At 36.9% G+C, this 22,401-nt stretch overlaps 2 protein-coding genes across 3 annotated transcripts; one reads left to right on the top strand and one right to left on the bottom strand.

Annotated features, from left to right (window-relative positions):
* Positions 1 to 2,011: 2,011 nt before the first annotated feature.
* On the bottom strand, positions 2,012 to 10,141 carry LOC121379006 (NADH dehydrogenase [ubiquinone] 1 beta subcomplex subunit 10-like). Of its 2 annotated transcripts, none has more exons than XM_041507437.1 (4): positions 10,084 to 10,141; positions 8,307 to 8,448; positions 5,403 to 5,542; positions 2,012 to 2,266 (listed from the first exon to the last, which is right to left on the bottom strand). In XM_041507437.1, the coding sequence occupies exons 1-4, from the start codon at positions 10,124 to 10,126 to the stop codon at positions 2,163 to 2,165; spliced, it is 429 nt and encodes a 142-aa protein (XP_041363371.1). In that variant the 5' UTR covers positions 10,127 to 10,141; the 3' UTR covers positions 2,012 to 2,162. The 2 variants fall into 2 exon arrangements, with proteins under 2 accessions (XP_041363371.1, XP_041363370.1); XM_041507436.1 differs by lacking the exon at positions 10,084 to 10,141 and adding an exon at positions 9,906 to 10,076.
* Positions 10,142 to 12,358: 2,217 nt separating this feature from the next.
* On the top strand, positions 12,359 to 21,962 carry LOC121378566 (60S ribosomal protein L3-like). The gene is made up of 8 exons (XM_041506802.1): positions 12,359 to 12,463; positions 12,614 to 12,806; positions 14,079 to 14,247; positions 16,006 to 16,141; positions 16,835 to 17,021; positions 20,211 to 20,569; positions 21,189 to 21,308; positions 21,877 to 21,962. The coding sequence occupies exons 1-8, from the start codon at positions 12,461 to 12,463 to the stop codon at positions 21,922 to 21,924; spliced, it is 1,215 nt and encodes a 404-aa protein (XP_041362736.1). The 5' UTR covers positions 12,359 to 12,460; the 3' UTR covers positions 21,925 to 21,962.
* Positions 21,963 to 22,401: the final 439 nt, after the last annotated feature.

The raw sequence follows: 22,401 nt of genomic DNA, 5'->3' as shown, positions 1-22,401 counted from the left end.
TATGGACGTAATGGCTTCTCTCATCGCAAATACCAAATTCTTTATCTTGATAGTATAGATAGACAAGAAGAAATATAGTGAAAATACTCGCAAAAATATTTTAACGCAAATATGGGAGTTTTCCTTGAAATCATCACGTTACCCATACCCTCCTTCAGTAGCGTGCAATCTCTCAAGACCGCAGCGTAATTTATTCAACCGATGTTACTTAATCCATCGTGTATGTGTTCTTGACCGGCCTCGGTGGCGTCGTGGTTAAGCCATCGGGCATAAGGCTGGTAGGTGCTGGGTTCGCAACCCGGTACCGGCTCTCACCCAGAGCGAGTTTTAACGACTCAATGAGTAGATGTAAGGCCACTACACCCTCTTCTCTCAAACTAACAACTAACCCACTGTCCTGGACAGACAGCCCAGATAGCTGGGTTTAGATTATGTAAAAGTGATTCTGGCGACAAATCAATATAATGTGCAGGGCCGTACCCTATCAAAATCCGGGGGGGGGGGGAGGGGGGGGGGGGAGGCGCACTACTTTTTATAAACAAATTAAACACTATACAAATTAAACCTCGAGATGTGTATGCTATTTTCTGGAGTAAAAAAAAAAGGTGAGATTCTTAAGGGGGCAATTGCCCCCACCCCCCCACCCCCGGAGGGTACAGCCCTGATGTGCAGATTTTCAGCCAGCCACAGGCAGTTTGTTTGATCATTCAAGAGTGTTCTTACACTTACCCTAGCATTCAAGCTGACCAATTCAAATCAGCAGGTTTACAAGGGAAATGACAGCAGACTTTTCGTCCATTTGATTAAAATTAGCTCTACTGGTCTACCAGAAGATCTAACAGCATTGCGTGGACTCCCATGTCCAGGTGACACTTCATCTATAAATAACAATTTAAATATCGACCAATTACACTTCGCCTTTTATAGCGTTATTCGGGAGCATACAAATTCTAAAAATATCGGGCAAAACTATTTATGCAATAGGCGAACTTGTTGGTCTATTTCAACATTGAAAAAAACGGGGAAAAGTGCAGTAATAAACTCAGGATTGTATACTAGTATAAAGAGATTTTATGGCTATACCATCACGGGTTAGTGGAGCTAATTTTATTAGGATTGACTTTTGGTGTGCTCAACATGTGGTTGAGACCTTTTCATTTGACAGGCATGAACATGGGATATGTCAATGATGGTTGGCAATGGAGTCCAACCAAAACTTTTAAAAGTTATGACCAGTAACAAAGCTGCAAACCACTTGTAATATTTTAAATTATTCAGTGTGAATACCGTTAACTTTTTTTTATGACTATTAAAAATATCAGTGAGATTTAATTTTACAGACTACTGTATTTACCAAATTAATTTTAGCATTAAAAAAATATATACATGTGTAATATTTTAAAATACTTGTTTCTTTAGCTGTTCAGAACAGGGCCATAGCTGGCGGAAACAAATTCCCTTCTTAACCATTTAGAGTTTTAGACTATTAACTACGCAGTTCCCCCCCCCCCCCCCCCCCCCCCCACCCCACCAACAAAAAATCCTAGCTACGCCCCTGCAGTACACAATGCCAATATAAAAAAGACATGAAAAAAGTTTGTTTTGTTTAACGACACCACTAGAGCACATTGATTAATTAATCATCAGCTATTGGATGTCAAACATTTGGTAATTCAGTCATCACTGGAAACCTGCTACATTTTTCCTAATGTAACAAAGGATCTTTTATATGCACTTTTCCAGACAGAAAAAGCACATACCACGGCCTTTGACCAGTTGTGGTGCATTGGTTGGAACGAGAAAAAAAACTATCATTTGAATGGATCCACTGAGGTGGTTCAATCCTGCAACACAAGCATCTCAATCGAGCACTCAACGAACCGAGCTAAATCCTGTCCAACAAAGACATGAATTTTATACAGTGTACCGTTATCAAAATGCATAAAATTTGACTCGAATCATATATTTTCCGACTAAATATAACAAACAAAATAACAAAGTCAAGAGATTATCCCAGTCGACAAAAGTAAACAATTTATTTCACGAGCACAGTCATAATGAGAGATATAACTTTGTGTGTCAGTTCTTGATTAAAGTCAACACTAAAGTCTAGTAATAATTCCACAAACACAAACGAAACAAGCACTAAGCACATCCCCATCTCATGACCTCATTATGGACTCTGGGTTTCGTCTCTCCCAGATAAGACGATGTTTCTGTTTCATGTAAGCGCTAATGACGTTAGCATTGGCTCCGATGTCACCATCTACAAAAGAAAACAAACATGTTTCATTGACTGCATTGTTCATTTGGGTCATACTTTGTAGCGGGCACCGAAATATTTTATTCATTAATAAAGATATGTTTTATTTAACGACGCACTCAACACATTTTATTTATGTTTATATGGCGTTGGTCATATGGTTAAGGACCACACAGATGTTGAGGGAGGAAACCCGCTGTCGCCACTTCATGGGCTACTCTTTTCGATTAGCAGCATGGGATCTTTTATATGCACCATCCCATAGACAGGATAGCACATACCACGGCCTTTGATGTACCAGTCGTGGTGCACCAGCTGGAGTGACAAATAGCCCAATGGGCCCACCTCAATATCTGTGTGGTCCTTAACCATATGTCTGACACCATATAACTGTAAATAAAATGTGTTGAGTTTGTCGTTAAATAAAACATTTTTTTTTTTTTTTTTATAAATAACAGTGCTGCCACTCTGCATTTTGAAAACAAAGAATCTTGCGGAATAAAAAGTATCAAAATGGTCTAAAAAAAAAGTATTAAAAAAGTATAATTTTTCATCAACATACCCTGATAGGTAACCATATGACATTCGCTACCTTTGTCCTACTAATGTTTGCTGCTAATGACCAACCTCAAGGAAAGGTGTGTATCATGTTGTACGGATTTGTGATTGTTGAACACTCTGTTCTGCATATTTCAGTACCGTCACTTGGTCACTGAGAGCAGCAGGATCAGAGAGCTCTAATAACACTCCACTCATCAAAGAACAAACCACGCCTAAAAAAAGACTAGCAAAGCACAAATCTTACAATGGTCAAATTTGAGGGGGGGGGGGGGGGGGGGGGGGGGGGGGTCAAAAAATAAGGTATAAAAACTATTTTCATGTGGAAAAAAGTATTTAAAAGGTATAAAAAGTGGTATTTCCACGAAAATAGTATAAAGTGGCAGCACTGAAATAGAATTTTCATGTTGATTGAACATTTTTCTAAAAATGATTTGTTAAACAAAATGTACCCTGGAGCTTCCCCACCACCCAAAACAATAATAATAAAAGAAACAAATGTCTTTTTATTATTTATTTATTTATTTTTAAAATTAAAAATGTTTTAATATAATGAAAACAAATTCTGGGTCATCTCACAGCCTACACAGGTGTGTAAGAATTATGAAATCTTCCCACAAAGTGAACACTATCAACTTCACACCCTCGGTTACAGATCACCCTTGGTTACAGACCTCAACTGGGTGCTGGAAGAAAAGTTAAAAGTTTGGTGTTTTTAACGACACCACTAGAGCACATTAATTTATTAAATCATCAGCTACTGGATGTCAAACCAAGCTTTTATTTCTAAAATTTGACTTGACACCCATGGTTTCAACTTTGGAAAATTTTAGTGTCATTTTACAAAAAAATAAGACTTTTCATTTTCATTTTAAAAACTTCAAGTTAAAATTTAAATGAGTAATACTATACATATACTTGCAATTTATTCAAATTAATATATCGATTTTGCATTATAAAATGTTATAGGTGAGAGAAGGGGTGTTTGTCAAGTGTTCTGTATTGTTTTAAAACATATCTTTATATAGTCGTAAAAAAGGCAGTGTTCTCGCTGGGTGAAAATTAAAGGAGGGCGGCCGGTCGGCACCACACCCTTCAAAAAAACAACAATAAACGTAGAGCAAAAAAAGGGGGGGGGGGGGGGGGAGTGGTTTGGTTATCATATTGTTGTGTTGGTAGACTTTGAGAAAAGACATACTCCTTATTTTGCCTACAAAAAAGTGTAAAGGGGTTTATAAAAAAACTCGTCTTTTAACTGAACCGAAGATGATATCGGTCTGACATTCACGGGCAGTTCCGGTTTTGCTGGACCGATCAAAGTTTTAATATTATTATTTTTAATAAAGATTTCAAGATATACGAAAAACAATAAAGATGTTTGTAAAGTGATCTCCTAATGTCAGATACATTTTTGTTATTTCCATCTTCATCGATCGCTGTGATAAAATATCGCCAGCTGATAAAAAGTAGTTTCGTTTTTGTAAAGGCGGTGTATATATTATTTGGCACTCAAGATAAATGATTTTAATGATAAACACTACCACTTCCGTTGTTTTTATAAGCGTTCATATCCCCTCAAAATCAAAAGTTTACAATATTTTATAAAGATCTGCTTAATAAACAGAATAACAGAAAGTAAAAATCATTAGTTTCAACCAATTATATCTGCAACAGAGGACAAAATATCAAACGATAGTTAGTGGAAATAAAAGACAGAATGACCGTTCTGATCACGTGACAAATTTGGCGCCAAATAAGAGGGGGTTTTTTCAATCGGAGATTGCCGAATCCGTAAAAAATAAAATGTTTTCATTGCTTACATAAAATATAACTTTTATTGTGTCTATCAAACATACAAATGGATACAGATATTGGACAAAATAGAGGCTGTTAAAAATACTGTTAAATTACGTTACGTTAACTGTCGTAAATGTTTCGTCAATTGCTTTTTCGTACACAACGCGGCTTGTTTCCTTTGATGTTCAGTGTGCAGACTGATCGTTGTTTTTTGTGTGGAAAAAAAGTGCATTTGGAAATAGCGGAGATAGGTGCTGGAAAATAAAGAGGGGCGATCAAAAATAAAGGAGGGCGCTCAAAAATAAAGGAGGGCGGGGAATGTGAAAGGAGGGCGGCAAAATGGAATAGCGGAGCGGGCCGCCCCGCTTAAATGGAGCAGCAAGAACACTGAAAGGAATTATTTACATTCGGACTGGAATTTATAGTCCAGAATTTATAGTCCAAAATTGGGAATAAAAAACAACATAGTCTTTTGTGAATGGTGGGGAATGATGCCGATTATCGGAGTCTAGAATCATAGGTAATAAAACCCTACAAACATTTGATAATTTTGACATGTAGTCTTAGAAAGGTCTATTAGTAGCAAGGGATCTTTTATATGCACCATCCCACAGACAGGATAGCACATACCACTGCCTTTGATCGACCAGTCGTGATGCACTAGCTGGAACAAGAAATAGTCTGATGGGGCCACCAACGAGGATCGATCCCAGACTGACTGCGCATCAGGCGAGTACTTTACCACTGAGCTATCCCCGGGTGCAGGAAAAAGTGAGTTTCTTACATTTTATAAACCAGTTGGTAGCTGCTTTGTCATAGTCTTCTGAAACCTTCCTGCACTTCACTTTAGCATCTGGACCTTCCCAAAACTTGCATTCATTTTTCCGGTTTCGTAGAATTTTCACAATTTGCTCGTCTACCATTCTGAAATTGCAAAAAGTAAAATTCTTAAATGAATTAAAGTATACTTGGTATATTAAAGGAAGGAAGGGAAAGGAATATGGCTTTATGACATCTCAGCAAATGAATAAACTATATGGATATATGGACTTTGACAGTGTATAAAATTTATTGGTTATGCTACACCAATATCAACATAAACGAAAGATCGTTCGTGCAAAAGCTGTAATCGCTTGTCAAAAAAATCCAAACAAACGTGTTGGCTAATACATTGTATCATCAATGTTTTGAAAAACTGCGTGCAATGGGAAATCCCCAACCTAGATGTTCCTCATAATATTATGTGCTTGATAGTTGATGGTAATGTTCTAACCAGCATTTTCTCCATCGTTCTATGTATCCAGCTATTACGTTCATGACTACTGTCTACTTTCATTATAAAGTGCTACCTACGTAGTACGTCACGATATTCAGTGTTTGAAGCATGTCACAGAACTTTTATGGGTAGCTCCTTAGAATATTATATTATATACCGATGAAATTTAATGACACTGATGAAAACAAAATGTTTAAAAAATTATAGACAGTGTTATGAAAATCTCTCTCACCACTATTCCAAGCCAATCAGAATAAGTTGGCCGATTATGGATTCTCTGTGAAGTTTGACAGTTATATAGCCAGGGTTTCTGCCAGAGGGTAAAACACGTATGGCGCCATACCCAAAATTTAATTTTTTTAAGTTGACTTTTTGACAAAATTAATTACTCTCATCATTACTGTATGATTTTCTTAACCCTAACCCTAAACTTAACTCATTTTCTTTCTGGGGGAGGTCCCCCATATCCCCTGTTGACTGTGGTTGCATTCAATTCCATAGTGCCATACCCAAAGTTTTCTTTCTGGCAGAAACACTGATAGCTTCTTTCAGACTGAATCAGGTCTATTAATAGCAAATGTGATGACATTCTAGCAACTGTACCTAGTGTCATCTAGCTACCGTTAGATGGTGCATATAAAAGATCCCTTGCTACTAATCGAAAAGAGTAGCCCATAAAGTGGTGACATCAGGTTTTCTCTCTCAGTATCTGTGTAGTCCTTAACCACATGTCTGATGCCATATAACCGTAAATAAAATGTGTTGAGTGCATCATTAAATAAAATATTTCCTTCCTTCCCATGTACAGGTTATTATAAAAAAAAGTTTGATTTGTTTAATGACACCACTAGAGTACATTGATTTGTTAATCATCGGCTATTGGATGTCAAACATTTGGTCATTTTGACTCATAGTCATCAGAGGACACCTACATTTTTCCATTAGTAGCAAGGTATCTTTTATGTGCACCTCCCTAAAGACAGTACAGCAAATACCACGGTCGTTGACCAGTTGTGGTGCACTGGTTGGAATGAGAAGAAAAAAAAATCACTTGAATGGATCCACCAAGGTAGTTCTCTCCTGCGATGCAAGCACCTCAGGTGAGCAGTCAAGCGACTGAGCTAAATCCCGCCCCTAGGTTATCATAAATTATGAGCTTGGTAACCTGTTGGTTACGACACATTCATCAACTTTACAATTCCTATTGTTATTTCTATAAAATGACTTCACAGACATAACATGTTTTATTCATTCACAACACTGTTATTGTAATGATTCTGATCCATATTTTTATACAGGTGAGATCTAAGGGCTTAACTTGCACATTCAGAGCAAGCTGTTGTAGCGCACGCCTGTCATGGGCGCAGGTGTTGACCCATGCCAGCTCCTCCGTTCAGGACAGGAAAGGGTTTGGGATGGGTGGGAGGAGGAACCGCCAGTGCTGACAAGTGCAAGAGAGCACCAGCAGCCCGACCAGAGTCAGTAGCTGGCTGGGGTACTTGAATTTTGAATGTCCCGTAGGATAAGTCCAAAATATCAAAGATTGTGCAGTTTTCATGAGGTAATTTGGAGCATAATTTGGAACGGTTCATCAAAAAGAAATGGAGCTATTTGAGTCATTTTGACTTAGTTCGACAAATCGTAGCTCATGTTCATATACATATATGTGTCTTTTTATATCTGAATAACACTCTTGAAAATGATACAAATTTGTGGTATAGTTTTTGTTTATTAACACTGAATGGAGAACAAAGTCTTGTTCTTAACTTTCTTGACAAGTCATAACCTCTTGGTAACCTGACCCAACCGTTCTCGACTTATTTTAATACTCCTACTAAATAAAAAAAGGAAGGAAATGTGTTATTTAACAACGCTCAACACCTTTTATTTACGGTTATATGGCACCAGACATATGGTTAAGGACCACACACAGATATTGAGAGAGGAAACCCGCTGTTGCCACTTCATGGGCTACTCTTTTCGATTAGCAGCAAGGGATCTTTTATATGCACCATCCAACAGACAGGATAATAAATACCACAGCCTTTATTACCCCAATGGGCCCACCGACGGGAATCGACCCTAGATCGATTGCGCCTCAGGCAAGCGCTGTACCACTGCGCTATGTCCCCCATCCCCTTACTAAATAACAGCAAAGAAATATGTTTACATTAGACTCCAATATAGCCAGTCTATACAACTAAGTCTGATGGGCGGTAGTTACCCTCAGTAGTTGGTTTGCTTAAATACTGCTTAATTATGTCATGGTGACACCATTCATACACATGTATACAAATAATGGGTATAGTCGAAAATTGGGAATAAAAAATGAAATAGCCATTTGAGAACGGTGTCTAGAAACACAGGTGATAAAACCTTGCATCAGTATGATAAATGTTCATGGCGACCTACTTGTCTCTCCTGTACTGTGACTCCGCTTCGTAGATGCAGACAGCATCATTAAATTCACATTCATCAATGGTTGGCACTCGTCGGAAACGGCGATGGTAGTAAGGGTACTTGTTTCGGCTCTGAATAGGCTCCACAAACTTTTCTGAAAATTACATTGAATGAATGAATAATATGAATGAATGAATGAACGAGTGAACGAGGAAATAAACAAAAATTAATAATAATAATAACAGAATGAAAAATATAATTAAACACTGGCTATACAGTTTGAAATTAATTCAAGTAAGGGGTCGTCCATAATTATCAACATTTTCTCAAGCATACAAAGTGAACGCTGGGGAGGAGGCGGTTACGGACCTGCCTACACTTTCAAAAATAAAATAAAATGGTTTTTTCTCCTGCCAAATACCAATCCTGTTATGCTTGCAACTCCGTTTAGTTTGTTTTCTCATGAATGGTTCACACAATCAACATCCGATTTGTCGTCTGCTAGTTGTTCATTTGTGAGGTTTTTCTTCACAGTTCAGGAACATTTTTATTACCAAAAAAGTTCAGACATATAGGTATCTAAATTACAAAACTTTACAAACACCTAAAATCATTAATTATACTGTCATTTTTGTTTATTCCTTAAAATTACTGATATTGGGTACACATGACTCATAGAAATTGATTTAAAATGGAGGAAGATGAATTAACATTCAGTGCGTGTCACAGGACCTCACACATGCTAGATCAACAAGGCCAAATCATTTAATTGTTCTTAATTGTTCTTAAGCCCCCTGTTGTTAGAACTGTGTTCAATTATATTCGATCTGCAAAAGGTATGCTACATTTTTGTGCCTCTACTGTAGTGAATAGTATTCTTAATCCATTCATAACAATTGTAAATAATTTTGAATGTATAAATTGTGTTAATTAACAATTAATTCATTAAAAAATATATATTTTACAAACTATTCACTGGTATGAACGTAATGCCTATCAGTATTGACATCAAGTGTTAGTGATGCGTTTTGGTAAAACGCTGGGCAAGACTTCCAAACGTTCCAGCATTTATTTCATTCAGGCTTAGGTTTAGGATTAGGGTTAGTGATAGTGTATGTATTAGCATACATGCTGGAACGTTCGGAAGTCTTTCCAACTGTGCATATTTAAGAAACTTATAATATTTTTCATGTAGTGGCCTTAAAAATGGAAAATGATGAATCGCACATGTGCGGTAAAATACTTTTTGCAAATGCATGCGCCTGAACGCAGTTAGAATCTGTGCATTCGTTCCTGTTTACTGCCAGTAATACTAGATGGTGCTTCACTTTTGTTTACTAGAATGGATTTGTTTTACAATTTATGTCCACATGGAATCATGGACATTGTTGATTTTTCACATTAACTGATTGCAATTTATTTTGTTTCACATATCGTTGCTGAAAAATGTAAAATAGTATTTCCGTAAATATCGTATTCATGTTTTTGTCGTTAGGTGACCGCAGTTTGGGACGTCGATGGTAAGCTGCTATAGCATCATCCTGAAAACAGCCGTTTTGCTTTACTAAGATTACTGGGCCAGTTAACAACAATAAATGATTTAACCTCTACCTCGTAATGCAGTTACTGGACCATCAAGCACCTTAAAAAGTGCAAGCGCTAATTTTTCATATCTATGTCCTTCGTTATCATCGCCACTATCTGATGCCATGCTACTTAAAATTATTTGCAAAACTATGAAGGTGAATCAATCCTGTGGTCCATACAAAATGTCAAGGTCGTATTTTACCAAAAGTTGAATCGCTTCTTTTCTGTTTTAAATATTTCTTCATAATTTTGCCGCAGCACCTCCATTTCAGTGAGTTTGCCAGACAGATTGTGCCTCCTAGCTATGGGGGCCGAATTTACGAAGCCTGTTTCTTTGTCTTACAAAGTTAGAGTTTGTTTCGTTTAACGATACCACTAGAGCACATTCATTTATTAATCATCGGCTATTGGATGTCAAACATTTCGTCATTTGGTAATTTTGTCATATAGTCTTAGAGAGGAAACCCGCTACCTGTTTTCCATTAGAAGCAAGGGCTCTTTAATATGCATCATCCCACAGACAGAATACCACATACTACGGCGTAGTGCACTGGCTATAGCGAGAAATAGCCCAATGGGCCCACCAACATTTGTCTTACATGTATGCGTTGCATTATGCATTAAAACGGACATCGTAAATTCGGTAACAGAAAGAAAAATAATACATGTATATATGTTTAACATATTTGCATTATAAAATAACTAACCGGCCTCGGTTGGGTCGCGGTTAGGCCATCGGTCTACAGGCTGGTAGGTACTTGGTTCGGATCCCAGTCGAGGCATGGGATTTTTAAAAATCTAGATACCGACTCCAGGCGCGGATCCAGGGTTTTTAAATAGGGGGGGGCGAGGCCATGCTCCCCCGCGAAATTTTGAAATTTAAGTGGCCTGAAATGCGATTTCCCTGCATCTGAGTAACAAAATAGCTATAAAATAATAACTTGACCCCAAAAATAGGGGGGGGGCCGGGCCCCTTGGGCCCCCCCCCCATTAAATCCGCGCCTGGACTCCAAACCCTGAGTGCTCCGCAAGGCTCAATGGGTAGGTTGCACCGACCAGTGATCCATAACTGGTTCAACAAAGGCCATGGTTTGTGCTATCCTGCCTGTGGAAAACGCAAATAAAGATCCCTTGCTGCTAATCGGAAAGAGTAGCCCATGTAGTGGCGACAGCGGGTTTCCTCTTTAAATCTGTGTGGTCCTTAAAAATATGTCTGACGCCATATAACCGTAAAATAATGTGTTGAGTGCGTCGTTAAATAAAACATTTCTTTCTTTCTTTATAGCTACACGTATAAACACAACAACTAAATTAAATCGAGTTAAAATGCGTATCTGTGCCTTCCCAACTCACAAAACAGTTCTTTTTTTTGTTGGAGGGGTGGGGATGGGGGTATGGTCTAAGCGTTACAGGGAGGAGGGAGGGTGTCTAATTTTGACCAAAATAGCGTTACGTAAATTGTAATTTGAATGGCACCCTTAAACAAAACAAACTTTTTAATTTTTGATATTCATCAATAACTGCAATTAAGGGAACTTGTGTAAGTGTTTGTCCACAGATATATACCACGGACTTTAATAATTTTGATCAATGTTTGGGACAAAAGGCAGCTCTGTGTACAATTATGAAATCTCCAAAATGGATTGATTCTTGAACCGGTCGTATCGGAAGCAAATATTTCATCACTGAACTGCACTCCAGGAAGGCTGTGTGTGAAGGAGACTCGGGATCTAAGGAATTTAAGAAGGCACCTTTCAAAAATGTTATATGTAAGGTATCTAATCAGGTTCTTCGATATCAAATTACACCTCAGGATTTTTTAAAATGATTGAATTGTTTGTGTTGTTGTTGGGGCGAGGGGTGTTGTTTGTTTTTTGTTGTTGTTTTTTTTTTTTTTTTGTGGTTGTTGTTTGTTTGAGGGTTTGGGTTTTTTGTTTTGTTTTGTTTTGGGTTTTTTGTTGTTTGTTTTTGTTTTGGGTTTTTTGGGAGGGGTTTTGGGGGGTTGGGGGGAGGGATCACAAATATAAATAGAGCTAGAGGACAATCGAGTTACATTTGTTTGTTTGTTTTTAAATAATAATAATACATAATTATAATTGATCGAGTCTGTAGCATAGGAAATGGCGATAACCACCTTTCCCTACAATTATAAAACTGAGTATTTATTTTGGAGATCAAATATTCGCTTTGTATTAATTACAAAAAATACACGTTCATTTTATGTAAATGTAGCTCGAGTCACCTCCAGCCCTCCCCTTATTGATATTGATATGTAAAGGGAATATCAATATTAATAAGGGTAGGACTGGAGATGACTCGATCTAATATAAATGAAGCTTAATTAGAATGATGCGTTTCTGGGGTTGCTCAGTATATCTCGGTTCTTAAAGTATAGCGACATATAATGACAAATTAAATTATCTTAATTATTTGTAATATATTCATTTCCATATATAATAGTAAAATTTCAATTAAATTATTAATAAAAATTTAACGTTTGTAAAGAACAGCAATAGTCGTAAAAACGCACATTGCACTAGCCTCGTTCTCAATCTGCCTTTCCGTCTGCGGTCATCAACATGGTGAGACGTGTTAATTTTGGTGAATTGAAATCGGACTTCATCCTAATAAAAATAAATGTCTTTGTTGCATCCATTATTTTAATAAAGTAAAATGTTTGTTATAAATATGATTTGTTTATTATTTACTGTGAATGTTGTTCTTTATTCTAGTCTCACCGCAAGTTTTCTGCTCCACGTCATGGCTCCAAAGGTTTCCTCCCAAAGAAAAGGTCCAAGAGGCATCGGGGCAAAGTCAAGGCATTCCCAAAGGATGATAGGACTAAGCCAGTTCATCTGACTGCTTTCATTGCCTACAAGGCTGGCATGACCCACGTTGTCCGTGAGGTCGACAGACCAGGATCCAGTAAGTTCTAACATACGGTATCAACTCTGGTATAGAATTTATAAATAACAAATAGTCAAATGCAGTGATTTATTTGCCCAATAATTAATGAATGTAGCTGCATATTAGAAAGATTGTTCCCGTCGTGAAATCGAATGCCAAACGGTTTGCCCCCACGTCAATTTGCCCCCAACACATTACAGTACGATTAGAAGTTGAGGGAAAAATATCTGCCCGGTCCCCACTCCCCTAACCCAAGCTAAAAATAATAAGGTGGGGAGGACTGAGTGGATATTGTACCGAAAATCTTACTTTTGAAGGCAAGTTTTTACACCTGTAACCAAATATGTCAAACATTTCCGAGTTGAGAATTCACTAGTAATAACACTGTACACACTTTGAGAAGAAAGCAAGATTTTGTATTTTTGTTTGGCAATGAATTAGAGCAGGGGCAGTGCAGCACCCATCTATTTATTGCTAGCTAGAACACTGGATGTAATGGACATGTGCAGACACTTGTCTTTACATGGCTCGAACTTAAGAATTTATCTACGGTTATTTTTAAAATGGCAAAATGCAGTAATTTTTATCCAGCCTACAGCATTTTTCAAGGGTGTGAATTCTCCTTGGATCAGCTGTTTTCCTCTCGTGGAACATTGTGTTTCCTTGCATTTTAATCATCCTTTCCTCCAAAATGTGTCCGATGGCACAGATTTTAACCTAGGATTTCAAGAATTTCCGGGATCCCTCTATATATATATATATATATATATATATATATATATATATATATATATATATATATATATATATATATATATATATATATAGTTCACCAATTCCCACCCTGATTTTTAAACCAGTAACTTTGGCAACAAATATAAAAATTAACAACTGTTCCTTAACCGATGACAGTTTTTATCCATAGCAAAAGACCTGCCATCTGTCGAACCTCTGACCTACACACCAATTGCAGTTTTTAAGTTCAAGCCCTGCCGTATATTCTCAATCACTGGATGTTTGTTTTGTTTTTTGTCCTGATATAAAATCCCCAAATCGTTTGTAAATGTCTTGGAATTTTATTGTCTCGTGTAGCAACACCACTTTGCATCCTTGAAGATGTATACAGCAAGTGCAAGCCACACCTCAACTAATAGACTGACTGGCTTGCATTTTGTCATTCATATTGGAGATTGGTCACTCGGTTAACACCGATTTATTAATACGTTTTTAACTTGTAATTTTGTTTATATATTTTGCAAATCAACAATTTACAATTTTGCATCTTTTCAGAGGTGAACAAGAAAGAGGTCGTTGAGGCCGTAACTATTCTGGAGGCACCTCCCATGGTCATTGTTGGTGTCGTTGGCTACATCGAAACTCCACGTGGCATGCGTACATTCAAGACCGTCTGGGCCGAGCATCTGAGTGAAGAATGCAAACGTCGTTTCTACAAGAACTGGTAATTGATTAATGCGGTTCTGTGGTTCCTCGTCAGTTGCTGTTCTGTGGTTATACCTAACTTGTAATGACTTGCTTTAGGAACTGATTTTTCTAACTACATTTTAACAGGGCACAATATTTCACGCGAACCGCCATTCTGTTCGCGTGTGTGTTACGCAAAATTAAATTTACGCGAACCGTAAATCGGTTACGTCGTGACCTGTAGACGTTAAGAAATTAAAACTTGCAGACTTTCACGATTACAGTAAGTTTATTCATGCAGACATACTACTAGTATTCCGACAAATGTTTTAGACTGATTTTTAAGATACTTGATGTGCAGCAAACCAGTAGCCAACGGTATATTGCAACAGTTGTAACTTGTGACCGAAGACTTGGTATAGAGTCGAGCCAAAAGTTTTAAAGAAATGTGCACGGATCGCTAAGGCGCCTAAATTATCTGCTGCTATTCTATCTCTAAAGGATTATATGTAGACATAATATTGGATTGCCTATAATTTTAGAAAGGTTGAAAACGGTTTTAACGTAAACAAAAATGCAAAAATGTCACAAAAGCTGAAAAATACTAACATCGCATAATGAGCTTTAAATAACAAACATTTGGAATGTCACTGTAGTATAGAAGTACCAGCAATAAAGTGAAAGTAGCATCACCACCGCAAAATATCGGTGTCAAATTGTGGTCTTTCTTTTTATGTTATTATAAGATTTATGTTTATTAATCTAATGTACCAATGAGTAGCCTGTTTTATAGTTCAGAGGAACTGGACATTTGTTGCTTGGGGTTTTTGTGGGTGGTTTTTATTATTTTTTTCAGTCTGCTGTATACTAAATTGTACATACCAGTGACAAATGGTAGCCTTTATTTGTTATTTATAAAAGACAATTATTAGTCTAATCATACACCAGGGAATGGGCATTTTTCCTCCAAATGTATCTATTTTGTTTCAGTACTGGGCTGATATTTAGTCATTTTACAATAACGTTAACTTCCGCAAGCTGCACAGAGGTTATAGAATATGGTGGCCCGATGTCCAAGGACAGTGGTTTTTAGATTAGGGCAACTAAAAATTACTTTTTGCAATCCCGATGGCAAATGGTGAATAATAATAATAATAATAAATCTACAACGCTACGATCGTACGAAAACAAAAGAAACATCTACAAGTCACTTCTTTCGATTTGCAAGCATTAAAGAAACTGTTCTATAAAACGTTTTCTTTTGTATTTTGTTTTAACTTTGAGCTAAAAATTATGTATTTAAATATAATTTCAACGTAACTTTGAGGTAACCGATCAGGTAATCCACAGGTTACGCAAATATAATTCACGTAACCGAACAATTGGTTACCTAGGTAAAAACCATGTGAACCGACTTCGGTTACCTCAGATTTCGAAATATTGTCCAGTTTTAATGAAGGATTACATTCTATTGAGTCCAAATATTTGTAGATTTTACGGACATTGACATGAAACAGATTATTAGTGACATAATTTAGTTAAGCAATTTATATGGTTTTCGGCATTAACTTAAGTATATATACTCTATGGATATAGAACATCTTAGGAAAAATTGTATGTTAATTAGCTGTTTAGATTTGCTAACTGGCTTTAGAAGTCTTTCAGTGTTTGTAGATGATCTGAAAAGCTTGCACCATAGCTCCTCTCGGCCAGTGGTTGATGAGCTGTCCCGTGTTCGTGCGTCTCCGCTCACAGGGCGACTTGTGATGAGACTTGAATGATTTGTCGTATGAAGGTCGCGCTCCAAGAAGAAGGCATTCACCAAGTACATCAAGAAGTGGCAGGATGACTCTGGCAAGAAGCAGATCAACAGAGATTTGAACAAGATGAAGAAATACTGCAAAGTGATCCGCATCATTGCACACACCCAGGTTGATAATTAAAAAAACATTTTGTCCATTTTCATTCCGTGTCGGGTCCTTGGGAACTTTTTGACAATTAATAATTGCCAGCTGGGATAGAACATCTAAAAATCCATTAGACCTTCAGATATAATCATTTGCGTCTGTTTTGTTTTACAACACCACTAGAGCACATTTATTTATTAATCGTCGGCTTTTGTATGTCAAACATTGGGTAATTTCGACAGTCTTATAGAGAAAACCTGTTGCATGTTTCTGTTAGTAGCCAGGAATGTTATATACAACATACCACAGAAAGGATAGCGCACATGACAGCTTTTGATAATACGAGTCATAGTGCACTTATTCGAACGAGAAATGGTCCAATCAGCCAACATAATTTAAGGAAATTCCAGCTTTTTTGTCCATTTTCATTGTGTATCTGGTAACTATGCTATAAAAAATTCTGATTCTGAATTATCTATTTCTACTTGTAAAACAAATTGGTGTGATCTACTTTTTATTAGTTTCTAGTTTTCTATAGTTATTTTTAAAAATGTGTGATTATTTGTAGTTTAGAATTAATGTGTATGGCAGAAAATTGTATTAAGACCTGTTTTGTGAAAACCAAATTCACCATGACTGATTCTTATTGTACAAGTTCCTTAAAAAGAACTACCGTATCTCTTTTTAGTTGTGCATTGAGGTTTTTTTTTATTTTAGACTAAACTGCTGCACAAGCGGCAGAAGAAGGCCCACATCATGGAGATTCAGCTGAACGGCGGATCGATCTCGCAGAAGGTCGACTGGGCCAAGAACCACCTGGAGAAGAACTTCGCCGTCAAGCAGATCTTCGAACAGGATGAGCTGCTCGATGTCATCGGAGTCACTAAGGGACGTGGTGTCAAAGGTCAGGGTTTTACCTTTCATTTCTCGTTAGTACTCTGGCAGTCCATCCGGAGAGGACTAGGTTTTGTCATGTCTCTCAATAGTTTTCTGGACTTTTGTTTATTTTTGCAATGTCTTGAGATATTTTGTGTATAGCTTTATCGTGTACAGTTATATCAAGTTCGACTTTAATGGCTATTCACCCATTTTTGACAAAATTATGGCCCTTGAACTTTCAAGATAAACATTTATTGAGCACGATACTAGACAGTACATTCAGAATGCTAAAATGTTGGGGCTCCTGAAAATAATTTAGACTATTTCATTCACTGCTTTGAGTTGAGTCATGGTAGACCTGCTTCATTTGCTCGCAAGAAGATGATTGGCTTATGCAGATTTCAAATACTTAATTCTAGCTTTGTATTGAAATAATAATGATAGTTGATATCTCGAAATTGGGTTGTTGGACTTGGCCAGCTAATGAATGGTGTTTATTGATAGAGAACTGTTAAATTGATATTTGCTATAGCGAGCAAGTCTTCAATATTCTGGGGCATCTTCTCAATTAAAGCCCGAGAAAAATTCCTCATTTGGCTGATCATTCCAACGTATTCAGTGTTCATTTTTGTTATGAAAATTGACGATTCTTAAACGATACATATACGTATTTTATCGGAACATTATTTGCCGAGGCAGTTCGAAATTAAAAACGCCAAGCTGTTAATTAGTCGATAATACTGTATGTATACGCAAACATTTTCGCGGCTAAAATAATTTGCGATCACGCTTTCATTTTACATTTTCACGATAGTTTTTGCCAATAATAACATAAAAAACGATCAATATCAATTGAACTCCTTTCAATGACAGTTTCACGTACGATATAATTATACTCGAGACATTCTCACCATGCGGTCCGTGTGCCGTTAAGTCTTGTCCGCGTGCCGTTAAGTCTTGTCCGCATGTATGTCTGATAATACATGATGCAGAAAAATCACAAACTAGACCAAATGCTATTTATTAGTTGTATTCATAGGTTGCATTTAGGTTTACAAATAACGAAAGCCACAAGTATGTATCGAATATAAGAATAATCAGTGTAAAAACAACTAAACTGAAATCTCGTAGTCTCGAGATACCAGATGTGTGAGTTCAGCCAGCCGTTTGTCGCTAATGTTTGCCAGACTGTTTTTTACGCAACAAGTTAAACTGAACGACCACTTCGACAACTGGTCAAAATAATTATCAGACATTTTGACTACTGGCTATCGCTGAACGCAGATCATGCATAGCACAGAGTGTCGTGTGTGGTATAAAACCACGTGGCAGGTAATTTGACGATAAAAATAAAGTGCATGCGATGCGCTATGTGTTTTGTATCTATAGGCATTAAAGCTAAATCTGAAATAAGTTAACGTGTAATTAAATTCGTGGAGCTGTTCGCAATTTTCGCGGTATATTTAATTCATGAAGATAATATATTTGCGTGCACAGTAGGCTAAAAGTTCAGTGTACACGGTTATAGCTGCTTGCAAATTAGGTTACGATGACGTAGCAACTAGTACGTTATGTCACTGTTCTTGTTAAAACGTCGAACATCCTCCGCATATTCCGACAGTATTTTCTATTTGAAATACTAACACACGCGAGAAGGTTGTACACTGAGATAAAAAAAAAAAAATGTTTATCATTCGCGAATCAGTTACATGTACCTTGGCTGCGATCACGGAAAATCGACACCCCTAAGTGTGTTCTTCTCCCGCGATTTCAATTCAAATATCAGTTTGGATACAAAAAACACGCATCGCAAACTGCTAGTCATTGTTACAAAATTGCATCGAGAACGCAAGATTTTGCATCGCTTTTTGCGATGCGAACCCGGTCATTTTGCAGCCTGGATTGCCAACTGCTTACGGCATTCTGAATTATTTTGTTGCCTTCCTGGTGTTGTTACCTGTATGCAAGACTATTCTCTAAGATTGTCATGGGGGCGGAATTTAGCTGTCGGTTCAGTGCTCCTGAGGTGCTTGCGTCACAGGATCAAACCACCTCAGTGGATCCATTCAATGGATTGTTTTTTTTTCGTTCCATCTAGTGCACCACAACTGGTCAAAGGCCGTGGTATGTGCTTTCCTGTCTGTGGAAAAGTGCATGTAAAAGATCCCTTGCTGCAAATGGAAAAATGTAGCGGGTTTCTTCTGATGACTACAAGTCGGAATTAACAAATGTTTGACGTGCATTAGCCGATGATTAATTAATGTGCTCAAGTTGTCGTTAAAGAAAACAAAGTTTAACTCTTTTAGATTGTCATGTATATAATGACCTGTTACATAAAATTGCTGGTTAAGAATTGTTCTAGAATTGAGGACAGTTACGGATGGTTATACATACCTGGAAGAAACATTTTGTGGGTGCCATGGTAGCAGTTGTTTTACCCTCATCAAAGTGTAAAAAATTTTTAGATAACCAAATAATAACGTACTGGGGTATCATTAAAAAAAAACATCCTTTCTTTCCTCATCTTTTCTATTGTATTGTCATGAAATAGTCCTTAAAAAGGACTTCTTTTTTTTGTATGTTACATAAAAAACAAGTGATAAGTAATATGATTTTTTAGTTTAGTGTATTTTATGTAAAATTCATTAAAATAGCTATAGTGTAGCTAGATGGGAGTATAGGGTTTAGTTTTTGAGATTTCAGCATTTATTTTTAATGCTGATTATCATTGAACCCAGTGCACCATGATTGGTATGTCAAAGGCTGTGGTATGTGCATATAAACTATCCCTTGCTAATGGAAAAACGTAGCGGGTTTCCTGTCTAAAGACTGTCAGAATTACCAAACGGTTAACATCAGTGACCCATGAATAATCCATGAGCTCTAGTAGTGGTGTTGTAAATATTACAAACTTCCTTTTAGTATTTTTAAACACAACGTTGGTGAGAGTGGTTACCTTTATAAAATAATTAGGTAACATAGAGCTCTGTATGATATTTCCAGCAACTGCAGCAGCATGAACTTTTTTAACTTTACGTTGTTTAAAAAAAAAAACATGAATTGAGATGAATATATAGGGGTACAGTTGTCAGCAACATCGAATGAGTTTGTAGTAGGCAAGACATTTAATTCCACAATTCTTGTTTGACATTTTGTGGTATTTTGGGGACGAATTTGGACTTGGAACATTTGTTAAAATACTGTTATTATGCAGGTGTCACTAGCCGATGGCATGCAAAGAAACTGCCAAGGAAGACCCACAAAGGTCTGCGAAAGGTGGCCTGTATTGGAGCCTGGCATCCCAGTCGTGTGCAGTACTCTGTGGCTCGAGCCGGTCAGAAGGGCTACCATCACCGCACGGAGATCAACAAGAAGATCTACCGCATCGGCCAGGGCGTGCACACCAAGGACGGCAAGATCATCAAGAACAACGCCGCCACCGAGTTTGACCCGACCGAGAAGACGATTACCCCCCTCGGAGGATTCCCCCACTACGGGGATGTGAGGAACGACTACGTCATGCTGAAAGGCGCTGTGCCCGGACCCAAGAAACGGGTTCTTACACTGAGGAAGGTAGGTTCTGGTGATGAGTGAAAAGATGCTTGACCTAGTTCTTGAAATTTTTTTATTCGGGGGTGGGGGGTCTGCCAAGAAAACATTTAAGAGGAACGATATATTTGGATATTCAGAGATGAAACAAACCATGGATATTTGTGTAAATCTTGATTCTGGTGCTGCATGATCTATTGTCCTGTTCTGGTTTCAGTCCTCTGAAAATTGCAAGTACTATGGTTTCTTCACTTTACAATTTTCGATTTTAGCGCATAGCCTAATTTTATATTGTGAAGATGGGTTATGCAAATGCAAAATGGGTCCAATTATCAGTCCCTGATATTTGAAGATAAACTGACATAAATCACGCATCTACTATTAACTGCAGTAATTATCTGGGGGTTTTGGTCTTAAGAACATTTTCATCAGAGCATTGAATACAGTAATATTGGCAAAAAAAATAATATTGCAGGAATTTTTTTAATTGATTTGATTTTTACACTAAAATGCAGCAAAACAGTGACACATTAAATGTCAGTTGTGAAATTTTAACTATTTTTACACATGAAAAAAAAAAATGTAATTGCTAATGCTATGCTTATTGTTTTGTATTTAATGAATAAAATGTGTATTTTTTCAGTCACTGCTTGCCTCCTTCAGACGTCGACACATGGAGAAGATCAACTTGAAGTTTATCGACACTTCCAGCAAGTGGGGTCATGGTCGCTTCCAGACCCACGACGAAAAGAGAACTTTCATGGTAATTCTGCAGTTTATTTAACAATTCATCCTTCATGCAGATTTTAATTTAATTATTTTAAATATCCTAATAAGATGCATTTAATGTCATGAAGTGCTTTAATTTTCCTAGATATTTAGCAAAAATAGACTATTAATGTTCCATTTGTGTTGAAAGGGAAACAAAGATTTTGGTCTCGTTATGATTATATAGCTTGTATACGAGTTTTAAAAACCTTTATTACTTGATTGTATTTGCACATGATGAAAAACATGGATTGACCCCTGCCAGGGTCATCTGAACACCTGTTGAACTACCCATGTTGCCTTCCTTCTGATGCTTATAGAAACAATCAAGCAGTTGTTTAATAATTTTTTGTCTAAACTTTAACGTATAATGTTTTTAAGATGTATTTTTCCAGAAGTATGTTTTTAAAAGTGGTGCAAAATTGATATTTATCTTTTGAATTAAATTGATATGTATATCCTTAAAAAAACGTATAATTGTTTTATTTTAACAGCAAAAGTTGAATGCCCACGTTAATCTTGTACTTATTTGTCTATTACAGTTGTTTGTCTTTTGTTTGCAGGGTCCACTGAAGAAGGAAATTATGAAGAAAGAAGGAATTGTGGCCTAGAAATGGACTTTCAACAAATAAAATTACTGTTGAAATAAGCTTTTGAGTCTATCTAATCATTATTTATATGGATTCAACCAAAACCATTAACTATTAAATCACAATGTCTGAATTGTTCAGTTGTTGCAATGTGCACAATTTGGACTTTTTTCTCTCTTTTTCTTTTCTTAGAACCACAAGTTTTGTGGGAAACTTCTTTGGTAAAAAGAAAATTGTGAATTTAGTCATTCTGACCACCCAGGTACTTGAGGAGAGTGAACAAAATGGAAAATTACACTAATTTTATAAAAAAAAAATCTTATAATCTACTTTCAGAAATGCCATAACTGAATAGTCTTCATATACGTAAATCACAACGGATATTTATCTAATTTGATAATGTCATTGTTTGATTACCTGGTGTAGGTGTAAAGTTTACTATAAATATATAAAGAGATCCATTAAGTTGCATCATCTCCAAACTACCGTACCAATTCC

Source organism: Gigantopelta aegis, chromosome 8, assembly GCF_016097555.1.
Source record: "Gigantopelta aegis isolate Gae_Host chromosome 8, Gae_host_genome, whole genome shotgun sequence".
Taxonomy (NCBI): Eukaryota; Metazoa; Mollusca; class Gastropoda; order Neomphalida; family Peltospiridae; genus Gigantopelta; species Gigantopelta aegis.
This window is presented reverse-complemented; position numbering and strand designations above follow the sequence as displayed.

What these genes read in the sequence shown, in the direction of transcription:
- LOC121379006 (XM_041507436.1), bottom strand. Translation starts at nt 10,005, where the DNA reads ATGGCATCAGATAGTGGCGATGATAACGAAGGACATAGATATGAAAAA. An exon ending in TCCAGTAACTGCATTACGAG is followed by an intron (nt 8,449 to 9,905) that starts GTAGAGGTTAAA and finishes TGTAATTTTCAG; the next exon opens with AAAAGTTTGTGGAGCCTATT. An exon ending in TCACAGTACAGGAGAGACAA is followed by an intron (nt 5,543 to 8,306) that starts GTAGGTCGCCAT and finishes TTGCAATTTCAG; the next exon opens with AATGGTAGACGAGCAAATTG.
- LOC121378566 (XM_041506802.1), top strand. An exon ending in GCATCATTGCACACACCCAG is followed by an intron (nt 16,142 to 16,834) that starts GTTGATAATTAA and finishes TTTTTATTTTAG; the next exon opens with ACTAAACTGCTGCACAAGCG. An exon ending in TAAGGGACGTGGTGTCAAAG is followed by an intron (nt 17,022 to 20,210) that starts GTCAGGGTTTTA and finishes GTTATTATGCAG; the next exon opens with GTGTCACTAGCCGATGGCAT.